This window comes from Chenopodium quinoa, unplaced genomic scaffold (assembly GCF_001683475.1).
Source record: "Chenopodium quinoa cultivar QQ74 unplaced genomic scaffold, ASM168347v1, whole genome shotgun sequence".
In the NCBI taxonomy this organism is placed as follows: Eukaryota; Viridiplantae; Streptophyta; class Magnoliopsida; order Caryophyllales; family Amaranthaceae; genus Chenopodium; species Chenopodium quinoa.
Window position 1 is genome coordinate 1,011,495 of NW_018744128.1, and position 12,890 is coordinate 1,024,384.

General features: G+C 30.9%; 1 protein-coding gene across 1 annotated transcript; it reads left to right on the forward strand.

The window, feature by feature from the left end:
- Positions 1-8,652: 8,652 nt before the first annotated feature.
- On the forward strand, positions 8,653-9,511 carry LOC110692729. Its single transcript, XM_021869773.1, has one exon. The coding sequence runs from the start codon at positions 8,793-8,795 to the stop codon at positions 9,309-9,311; it is 519 nt and encodes a 172-aa protein (XP_021725465.1). The 5' UTR covers positions 8,653-8,792; the 3' UTR covers positions 9,312-9,511.
- Positions 9,512-12,890: the final 3,379 nt, after the last annotated feature.

Here is a 12,890-nt window from a genome sequence, read left to right on the forward strand (position 1 = left end):
TTAATTACCATGACAATCACAAATCAATAATACGAGTATGATATGATAGTAAATGCATACCTTACTTTTGAAGTATACTTTAACAACACAAATAACAATTTCAATTGGACTTTCTCTAATTTAGGGCCCATAATTTCGATTAAGGTCATGGCAATTAGATCCGTTCATATTGCTGACTCCAATTTTCAAATACACGTGGAAAGCACTATAAGAAATGCTTTTTTAGGATAATTGGCATCAATTGTAGCAAATTAGATTATCATCAGATTAGAAGATGTTTTCGTCATTGAGTTGAACAATCTACACACATCGTCTCTTCTCTTATTGGACAAATTGTGTTTTTCACAATTCTTCCAAATTTAATCTAGTATTAGAAGAAGTAAAGAAACTGTAAATTAACGAGTCAATTATATACTAGCCACACGCATACAGGCTACATAAAAGTATTCCGCCGAACATACTCACCAAGGTGAGTTACACTAACTTTTAATTATAATTAACATTAATTCAACCCCAACATAACAAAACAGTACATCATAATAATATAACATGTATAAAAGAGGCACATAATTAATATATTTTGTAAAATTAAAGCTTAATAAATTAAAATAAATGAAATTGTGAGGAAACTTCCCTGCTAATCGGCTCACGATGGCTTCATGGATCATCATTGCACGATAAATATCACGCTAGGAATATTGTGTTGTATTATAGTTTTTAACTGCAAGGTTGATTCATAATCCATTAATTTGTAGGATGTTCCTTGCTAATAGTATACCAAGAACTCAATAGCAACCGTTTCCAATTATGATTAAACTTTAATCTTAATCGATCGCTTAGAGCTTTGGTGCTGACAATGTGTTATGAAATTAAAGAGAAAGAGGAAAAGTGGGGGAGAGAATCGATCAATATTCTTATTACTGAATGATGTGGGAGTACATATATATATATATATATATATATACATGTGATACAATTAGGGTTTCCTTGTAGAATAATAAGCCTAGTATATCTAGAATATCCTAGAGTAATCACAAGGTTATAATGGACATCCACTAAATACATATATTATATAACAAAATATACAATTATCTAATAAAATTTAAAAACTAACATTACAATTACGTAAGAAATTAACTAGATTTACAATTTAACCTAAATTAAAATAAGAATTACAAAATAAAGACCTTGAGAGTGGGTGGCTCGCGACAGTGGTTGTCGACTTTTTTGTTGATGCGCCATTGTTGTTGGTGTTGCGCCGTTGTTGTTACGGTTGATGTTGGTGGTGGTTGACAATGCTTGATGTTGTTGTTGTTGTACCATTTTTGTTGTTGACGGTGCTTGATGTTGGTGGTGGACGGAGAGAGAAGAGGAGGACGGAGAAGAGACGAAGAGGAAGAAGACAAGAGAAAGATCGAGGAGCTGAGGGAGACGGAGAAAGAGGAAAGAGACAGAGAATGAGGACGGAGAGAGAGAAGAGGAAGAAGACCGAGAAAGAGGAAAGTGAAGAGAGGAGAGAGAAAGAGAGATCTAGAAGAAGAGGAAAGAGAAGAGGAGAGGAGAGAGACAGTGAAAGAGAAGGAGAAGGAGAAGGAGAAGGGAAAAGAAGAGGCGAAATGAGGGGGGGAGGGGTTGGCTGTGTAGGGTTTTGTTGTTGTTTTTTTTTTTATTTTTTTTATTTTTTTTTATTTCCGTCAGAATTTTCCGACGGATATAAATTCTGTCAAAAATTTTATTTTCCGACGGGAAAATTCGTCGAAAAGGACATACGTGTCCGTCGGAACCTGTCTGTCGGAATTCGACCTGATTCTAGTAGTGATGTATATTGTATATTTTAATATTTTTTTTTTAATAATTTTACTTAATAATAACTAGAGACAAATAAAAGTGATAAAAGACACGTGTCAACTAATACAAACGGGAGAAGCAAGTCCAATAGCATATAGAAAATTGATAGAAATTTAATTTTCTTATAGAAATGTCAATTTTGTGTATTTCCCCTATCTCTTTTACTCCGTATATTATTTGTTAATCCCGAACAAATTCCACTTAAATAATAATTTACTCAATTCAATTCACAATTCTAAAACTATGCAGGAAGCAAGCAATTAAACCGATGAAAGTATCAATAATATCAAAAGTGCAAATGTTGCAACATCAAAATTACAAATTAAATAGTACAAGTTACATATTGTCTACTCTTTTAGATTTTATTTTAGTGTTTCAAAAAATTAAAAATAAGTATGAAAATTATAGTCCGTACATTTTAAACATTAAAGACAAGTACATTAATAGAAATGGAAGTCAATAAATTTTTTCTTATTATGATAAATTTTCGAAAAACCCAAAATATAGCCAAAAATGTTAAATTTTCCTTCACTTTATTATTTAAACATCCAATGCATTGACTTGTTATATATATATATATGCACATGCAAGGACAGCACGGACAGTTAAACGATAAGATGAGCAGAATTAGCCGGTGAGACACTGAGACGAGAATCGTTGAATTTTTACCGACTTCAACTTGTATTAATAGCTTTCATTTACTGATTCAATCCCATTATATACGACTTGATGGAATTAATCCATGTTGTTGAACACTTCTTTACTTATGTACTACTTCTAATTGTGGAAGAATTCTCTAAGGGCGGCCTAGAAGATACGAATTTACAACATTACTTAGGGAGCTTCATCACTAAATTATGATTTTATCTTTAATCTTCGTCGTCCTAGATTATAGGGGCTTGTGGTATGAATATTATTACAAACTCCTACTCTATTACGAAGTGATCATATTCTAATACTCTATCTAAATTAATAATTATGTTTTGCGTAGTATAGTTACGGATTACATTATTGTAATGTTACACACCACTTAAATGCAAATTTTTTTTAATTGTCCGAATTGTGGTTTTAGAGAGAAAAGAGGAAGACTAGTTCAAGAAAAATACGTATTATAAACTCCGAGAACAAGTAAAAAATTGAGAAATAAATTTGAAGTGTACTAGAGTAAATAATGTATTTATGTTATATACGTACTACTTGCTCCTTAATCCTTATGTTGTTTCAAATTAAATTAATATATTGTTTCTCCTTAATTTAAATGTATAATTTCTCATGCTAACCACATACTCATTCAATTTAAAGTAAGAATTAATCTCATGTTAACTATACTCATCCAAATTAAAGTAAGAATTCAAAAAAAATAAAATAAAAAAATGATGGAGATTAGATGTGAAATTTTAAAAATGAAGGGATAATACAATATTTTAATGAGTTTTATATATTTCATTTAATTTACGGATTTTTCACCATATACCACTGAGTTAATGCGTAATTCACCATATACCACACGAAATTTCTAATACACCAAATACCACTGAATTTTTGGTAAATGTCACAACATGCCCTTAATGACTAACGGACGTTAACACCGTTAGTCATAAGGCTAATAATGCCACATGACAGCTTGTGATTGGTTCCTTTCTAAATTATTTAATTAATTATCAAATAAAAAAAAACCAAAAAATAATATAAAAAAATAACAAAAAATAATTAAAAAAAAAAACCTGCTGCCACCAGCCAGCCCATTCCGGCCACCCAACAACCACCGTCGATTCTCCACAATCACCCTTATCTCCGCCACATCATTCTCTCTCCTCTTCATCATCAACTCTCTTCTCTACTTTTTCATCTCCATTTGAAGGATTCTGATGGAATTGAGAATCATTATTATGATTTAATGCTTGTTCCGATTGCAATTTGTGTGTTTAATTTACTACTATAATTGAATTGGTTTCCCCAAATTCTGAATCCCTAAATTGGGTCGTGGGTTAGGGTTAATCTTGAAGGGGACTTGGTTTGTGCAAATGGGGTTTTCGTTTTTTTCGGATTTGATTGCAAATTGGTTTCCCCAAATTCTGGAATCCCTAAATGGGCTTTTCGTTTTTTTCGGACTTGGTTTGTGCAAATGGAATGTATTCATGTTTTGGAAGAAGGTTTGTTGCTGAGGGTAATTACTCGAGTTACCGACTTCAATGGATTCTTCCGCCATGGATTTAGACGACGAACTTGAAGATCATCACCAGTAGCAACAAGACGACATCGATCCATTCATCAAATTCATCAATTACGCAAGCTCCATGGGTGGGGTTTCGGTCGAGTTTTGGGTTTAAATGGGTGGGTGGGTCGCGATGGGAAAGAGGAGGGGAAGAGGATGGTCGCCGGCCGGGAAGTGGACCAGGCGGCCAGTCGAGGGTAGAGGTCGGGGCTGGGCTGGTGGCGACAGTGGCTGAGTTGGTGGTGTTTTATTTTTTTTAATTTTTTTTTAAAGTTAGTTAATTAAATAAATAACATTAATAATCACCAATTACAATCTGCCATGTGGCATGATTAACGTTAATGACTAACACCGTTAACGGAAATGGCATGTTGTGACATTTACCAAAAACTCAGTGGTATTTGGTGTATTAGAAAGTTTCGTGTGGTATAGGGTGAATTATGCATTAACTCAGTGATATATGGTGAAAAATCCGTTTAATTTATATGCCCTCCTGTTCACATGTGGTATATTTTATTTTTGTGACAGATAGATGAGGTATCAAATTCATTTGACAATAATAATTATCTCAAGTAAACTAATATAGAATTTTAATCCTATCAGTATAAATCTTCGATTAATCCTCGAGATCTTTATTTTATTATATAAAAATAAACTTCCACACTAAAGCATCTCATGCTTCATACCATAATATGTTAAAAATTTCCTCCTTTTTAGTTTTTATACTTTCTCAACAATAATTGAAGAAAAAAGAGGTGATGTATTAAGTAGCTAGAAAAAGTGCATTTACATGATCTTCGTACAAAAAACAAAAGAATGATACGGAGTACATTATATATTAAAATTAATTATTACAAAAATACATTAAAAATAAAAGCAAATCTTATTCTAACTACCTAAATTTTGTTACGCCGTATTTTTATGATGTACTTGTATTTTTTTCTTTTGTAAAAAGTTTCCACTAGCCGTACCAAAACGTGATTTCACTATATTGCGCAACATTCTTACTTACGTTGAAGCTTCCTTGAGGCAAGAAAGGTAATCTCATATAATTATAAGTTTGACCTCTACTACAAGTGCACTACTTTATTACATAAAAGTCCATTAAAATGTTGCTTTCATAAATTTATACTTTATCCAATAAACTTTTTGACTATTTTTTCTTGCCGTTCAATTTCCATTTGATACTTAGTAATCACTCAGTTATTAGTCTAATTAGAACGCCCACTGTTTTTAAAAAGCGGCTTAGGTAATGGATTACGCTTAATTAGTGGCTTATGTAACCTATTACGGAATAACTATTGATTTTCAAGAATTAAAGTATTAAATAAGTCTTGAATCTATTTGCCCCCTATGATAAGGTTTAACCTATATACTTTTTAGTGTATGTTCCATTTATGTTTTCACTTTTTAGAGCACTATATAAAATTAAATATTTTATGACTTCTAACTTAATCCATTCTGTAATCTTAATTTCGTCAAGATTGTAAGATTCTCCTTCGTTTGCTATTACATTGTTAGCGAACCACGTAAATATGTGTCATATATGTATTTAACTGTTATTCTTCCTTAATTTTTCTTGCATCTGCCGCAAAACATAAAACTAAGGAATAAAAACAGTGGATTATAAGCGAGGATAATAGCTTAGTAATGTTTGTTAAGTGTCGGGGAAATAAGGTGCAGAAGTCTCATGACAAACAGCTATTTTTAAAACTGGCTTAATTAGTTGGGTGGTTTTATAAAGAATAGTGTAATTAATTTTAGGAGTCCCATGGTTTAAGTAGCGTGTCTTGCGACCTATATCACGTGAAAGTTATCCCTCTTTAGGTTAGTGGTACCAATGGATTAACGCGTTGCATGTTGTTATACCATGAAAGACATGTACTACTTTAATATTTTCTGTTTTATGCGTTACATATTCAAATTAATTTAATTAATACACTTAAATGTGAGTTGCAGAGAGTGAGTGTGAGGACTGAGGGTGAAGGATCCAAGCTATATATTGGAAGTTGGAACTCGACAAATATAAGTGTTTGTGCAATTTTGTAGCTTGTCATCTACGACATTAATGTCAGGATCGGATTATGTATGGTTGTATTATATGTGCGATTTTTTAAACGGGGTTCTCTATTCATTTTAAATTAATGTATTATGAATTGTAATATTTAGAGTTACGATACATTTATAAGGTGTTTGTCTTTACATTCAAGAAAAAAATATAAAACAATTATAGGTGCGTCTTATGTGGAAAGTTCTTTATTATTTAAAATATTGAGCAAAGATGTGTATTTTTTTTGAGTAAAAGATGAGGAGGAAATATTATTGCAAATCAAAGTCTACCAAAATTTGACATGCAATGATTTAAGATGTGTGTATTTATTTGAAAGTAATACTTGTATTATTAATTCATTGATCAATTGAATTTTATGATGACATTTACAATATAAAATTGATTTTAACAATACATGTAACATGTCTAATTAATTAAAGTTTATCAAATACTCTCTGTATATTCATTTATGCTTTAACATAAATTACGAAAATAATTTATTTTTTTTCGAAATGCATATTAAGACTAATCTAACATGCCTTAGTTAATAATTTTTTCTTTATATATTCATATAGTTAAAGTTTAGTCAATTTAATTATGACACCATATTAAAACAAACATTAAAAAAAAAAAACCATATTAAAAAATGTTTACCTAGTCACCTATTATCATCACAATAACATTAGTTAAAAACGCAACCTCTTATTATCCATTGGGCCATTAAATCAATTTAGAGTGAACAGAGTATCCCATTTAATTTGAAAAAGTAGTATAGTCTCAACTCTCATGCATATGTACCTTAGTCCATGCATGCAAATTAAAATGCTAAAATAAATTAAAATCTATAATTATGTCATTGCTATATAAAAATTCCGGCATACAATATTAGCAAAATAAATCAAACTTTTACTTATTTTTTTTTTTTTTTAAAATTAATCAACATGTAACCGCTAATTAAAGATGTATCAACCATTTAGCTGAATAAGATTATGGATAACTACATGATGGATTTAGGCAATTTAGAGTATGTTCTATTTACCTGATTTTAACTTATCTGAACTTAATTTAACTTATCTGAACTTATTAAAACTTATTTTAGTTGAATTTGAACATGAGCAACCCTTATCAGAACTTATTTTTCCTGGACTGAACTTATCTTAACTTTTCAGAACTTATTAAACTTGAAATAACTGAAAACAAGGTGAAAAGAATACCCTTAGTAATTATATTTTGACGAAGAAGTTAAACATTAAATCTCATTTAGTTTAATCCTAAACACGCACTTAATTACATGCAGAAACGTAACCTTAGATCACATATGCTATGTATGATACATCACAATCAAAAAAAAAAAAAAAAATCCAATACAAAAAAATGTGTGTGAACAATTGAACTCAAAATTTGTAAGAAAGTTCTACAGTTTCAACCTCTTATCTTCTTGGTAACTTCTCTACGAGTATTACATCATCTACGTAGTATATAATTATATCCTTTGTCGTCAACTCACCATACGTTACCATCACAGAATAGTAAATACCCAAAATATCCTTTTTTTTTTTCCTAAATTGCTTTTCCCCAGTTCCAAGTACGAGTATAGATTTTTTTATTGAAAGAATTATAGAAATAATTACTTAATTGAATTACTTAAATAAATAAGTGTATTTATTTATTGACCAGTAACAGCCAAATTAATACCCTAATACGGAGTAAGTAATAAACTAATAACATTATACTCATACTGATGTGTCATTGTGTCAAATATGCGTAAAATGTAATCTAATCCGTATATAACTGTGCATGGTCCAAATTAAAGAAACAATCAAAACTTTGCATTGTATACTTTCTCCATTTTTTTAATTGACCCGTTTTTATCACGTTTGTCAACACATATTTTTAATTATTATTATTAATAAATATAAAAGTTTTAAAAAGTTGATATTTCCGTAATAAAATTTACATTGAGATTTGAGACAATTCAAACACAATGTCATTGCTATAAGTTAAATCACAAAAACAAAGTTTGTGAATAGTGTCAAAAGTTAGAACTTGTCACAAAAAATACGGAATAAATTTTTGAATAGTGTCAAAAGTAAAAACGTATTAGAGTTTGTTTGGTATTGTTTTTTGTTTTCAGTTTTTTTTTTCTTATTTAAAAAAAAAAAAATCAAAAACAAAAAATAAATTTTATTTTTTTTCATTTTTCTATTGTCTGTTTTTAAAATTATCATGATTTAAAATTTAAATTAATTTGACTAATTTTTAATTCATTATATATGTATATATAATGGGGCAAATGAACCCAATTTATTTTTTTTTTTTAATTTAAAAATCCAAAAAAAAAAAAAAAAAACTCTACTACAGTACATACGACTTTTACTGTTGAACAATATAATTAGGATTACATACACCCTGGCGTCAACTTATTTCCAGCTTGTCACTATTCCCTCACCCCACCACACCCCACCCCTCCCCACCCCTCCTTCCTCCTCACGTCTATTCTTTTTCTCTCTCCTCCTATCCTTCCTCTATATATACCCCTCTTTCTCTTCTTTCCCTCATTACCATTTATTTCCCAACTCCTAAAAAAAAGCCATTTACAAACCTTTGAACAATTTATCATTACTATACAATAACAGCAACTAAAAGAGAGAATTGTGATAGCATTTATATTATACAATTATGGGTATATGTTCGTCTTGTGAATCGACCTCAGTCGCAACAGCAAAGCTTATACTAGAAGATGGAAGACTAGAAGAATTCTCCTACCCTGTTAAAGCTTCATACCTTCTTTCCAAGGATCCCAATGTGTTTATTTGCAATTCAGATGAGATGGATTTTGATGGATATGTTTCGGCTGTTCGGGCCGAAGACGAGCTTCAGCCCGGACAGCTTTACTTTGCGCTCCCATTGGCTAAACTTAGCCGCCCGCTTCACGCGGAGGATATGGCGGCGCTTGCTGTTAAAGCGAACGCCGCTCTTTTGAAGAGCCGCGCTGGGGAGAAGTGCGGGTGTCGGAAGAAGGGAGGGTTTTTCGGGGGTGGGGAGAAAGAAGAGAGGTCTTCTGCCAAGGTAGCGGACGTTGGGTCCGCTGCTGGCAGAAGAATGAAAAATATTGGGAATCGAAATCGGAACCGGAGTAATGGGATTAATGGAAGGAGAATGATTTCTGTGGGTAATTTAAGCGCAATTCCTGAATAAAATGGAATGCAAATCAAAATTGGGAATTGGAATTAGATTAGTTTTGTGTATATAGGTTGATTAATTGTATAATTATTAGATGATTAGTGGTTTAATTTACCAATTTTGATTATGGATGGTTTAGATTAGCCCACAATTTTGTTCGTTATTGGATTGATTAATTAAATTAAAGTTACTCAACTATTTGATTATTTGTCGTATATTATGGTTCATTTTCCAGAATTACGGGAATTTTGATTAGTTTACTATACTGTAGTAAATTACTAAAATGGAAACTGCATATTCTAATGAAGCTTTTCTAACTACTTTTTGAAAAGTCCTTGGCCTGGACAGTTGGAATAGTTCCGAGATTATTGACAAAACATAGCATTAACTCGGAGTTTAAGACGTTCGAAATTCAAAGTTTACCTGTAGATGATATTGTATTTAAGTCCATTCAAGTTATGACGGTTTATTTTAGCCAATCACAATTCATTCTGTGACTAACTTTCGTTGTTGTTATTAATGATATTAAATCGAATTTAATATTAGTATATACTATATTTTGCCAAACTGAAAAGGGGACCGAAAAACAAAAAGAAGGGCATTTTAGAATACAACATGCATTATTCTTTCCTAAATTAACGTTACCGGCAATGTATTAAAACAATTTACTCAATTCTTAAGCTAATGATAAACTCATAAACTATAAAATAAGTATAATTTCAATCATTATCAAGAACGATTCATATATAATAATACACTTGGTTTATTATAATATTAACTTAATTCGGAGTATATACTCGTATACTAAAAAGATGATAATGCATGTTATCGATAGTTACAACTTGTAATTAATGATTAATGAAATCATACATTAGATACACATAATGGCCGGACCACAGATTGTACCCCGGTCCCCATCTATGCATGTAATTAGGTGATATATCCAACATGGTGGACACATTATTTGACAAATGCTATAGATTAATAATTATCATACCTAATAACTTTAATTTCACTTAATTAGCACACCTAATAATATCTGGTAAGTAGTTATGGTTGAATGTTCACATGCAATTCGTTATTGTTAGAAATATTCCCGCCAATTACTCAATATAAAAGGAAGAAGATGTAATAAGTTGAGATGACACATACATGTGATTAAGTACTACTGTACTTTATAAAGATTTCTCCCTCCGTCTTTAAAAAATTGTCCCAAATTTTGTTATTCACATTTTCAAGAAGCACGTGTATAAGTTTATAGCTTTATGCACATGAATGAACATAATTTTGATATGAAAAGAGAGCAAGTGTGTTTGCAAGTGAAAAATTTACTAATTAAAAATAAAAAGCAAAGTATTTTATTGAGTAGTATGAAAGACTAAAGAAAATAATTTGTCATGTTTTTATATTTTGGTGGAGCTATTGGATAACTCTTATTTGGTGAGGCGGTTATAAGATGCAATTCAAATTGAACTCTTATATTTGAGCTGGAAGTTCAATTTGAATTTGCAAATCCTTTGTTCGACAAATGTAGTTGCATTGTTAACTTCATTTTTAATAGTAGTTGTTAACGGTTTTATATTAGATTTTAGCATGCAATCTAGTTTGTAATACATGTAGGTTTTGTTCCTTATGTTAGATTTATCTATTAAATACAGAAAGTAAGTATAGCCTATGTTATAATTGATTTAATTAAGGGTTAATGAAGACTCTAGTATAGTCAAGAATCCACCACTACAATAAGTTTACACAGTCTACTTCACAACTCCAAGTATACATCTCAAAATCATACGCCAATAAGATAAGCAACCCCTTAAGAAAAAAACTACTAAAAATTAACTTGTGGCTAGTCATTACGAATCAAAATAATTTCACAAATAAATAATCTAAGTAACCTCTTAGGTTGACTGTCTTGACCATCCTCTACAACATTATACGTACATTTTTCTTTTGCAATGTATGATAGACAAAAGCTATGAAATTGTTTGCGTTCTCTTAAACCATGAAAAAAATGGAAAGACAATTAGACAAATGTGGGTCGAAAGCATGTCTAAATCTTCGAATTCTTTGGCTAGATGACCAATATATATTTACAAATTGCTTGGTTATATAGAGCATTGATAATCAATATGGGTGTTTTTAGTAGGTGGCTTGTCTCCAATTGTCATTTATCAGCGTCTCATCACTGCTTGGGTACTACTGTATTTGTGTGTCTCTCATAGCTAGCAAATAGTGTTTGCACATTAGTATTAGCTCTAATTATGTATTCATTGAACTATGCTCGTGTCCAGTTGTCCATTACTTATGATAGTAACCGTATAATAAACAGAAATAAACAAAACGTGACAATACACTAGTATAGTACAGTAGTATAATCTTTAACTATTGAATTAGAGGCTGGCATTTTTTGGTCTATTTCCCAATAACTAGGCCGCCCATTTTACATAATATGGAGTTAACATTAGCAAGCTATTAACTAGTTTTATTAAACATCTTTATTTATGAGTTACCAATAACTACACGACTAACTCAAACAACCAATACAAATATGTTTACGAAATTCTTATACAAGAATTAGAGAATGAGGTCGAAACTTAAAAGGCGAGTGAGAGCTGTGATGCACAATGTAGAGGAAAAACATCAGAAAAGCAAAATGTCAAATCTACACAATATTGCGTGGATTGAGAACAACATCCCATCAAACATCAACTATAGTTCTAAAATTGATCCATCTCTTGTCCATAATATTCTACGAGTTACCACATTGCTCTCAAAGACTGGACCCAGTCTTAAGTTTGTTGTGTTAAATTCAGTCAATTAATCAATGTGCCCTTCAATTCCTAATAAAAACAAAATCCAAATTATGCGTATGATACAAGTACTGTACATAATTTCTTTGAATCTTCATTCTATAAGCTTAATTAACAGCCTCAAAATTACGGTTTCTTTGAATATTCCTCGAAAGCCTATGATTATGTGTGGAGGAAAATTAGATCCTTCAAGTTGTAATAGTTCTCTTGGATGTCATTACATGGAATATGAACTAATATAGTCAAGATTTGTTGTTTTTTGCTGAATAGCTAAGAGGTTTTTGGCTATTGTTTTGGAATTTTCCCTTCTCACTCGTTAGGAATGTGATAGAATTCCTCTTAACAAGAATAACCACTGTTATTGGTTATATACGAAAGGTTCAAAATTCGTCTTTTTAAATCATACCTTTTTTTTTTGTTTAAACTGGTACGGAGTATTAATCTAGTATCACCAAACAACACATGTAAGCGTCCTATACTAATAGAAGAAGATAATATAATTATGGAGTATTTCATAAAGTAATAAAGGCATGTTACTTCTTTAGTTCTATAGCTATATTACCTTCGTTTTCAAATGATGTACATGTACCTATTCATTATAATTAGGGTGTGATGGATATATCCGAGAAATGCCAATAACTTGAAGAAATGGACCAATAAACTATATTAGGTATTAACTTTTCCAACAAAGAATTTGTTGGGCCGTGGTTATATTTCATTATTGATCATTCCAGCTGTAGCTCATCCTTTTTAACACAAAAGATAACATATAAACTTCGTACGA

Coding starts and splice junctions, on each gene's coding strand:
- LOC110692729 (XM_021869773.1), top strand. CDS start 8,793: ATGGGTATATGTTCGTCTTGTGAATCGACCTCAGTCGCAACAGCAAAG.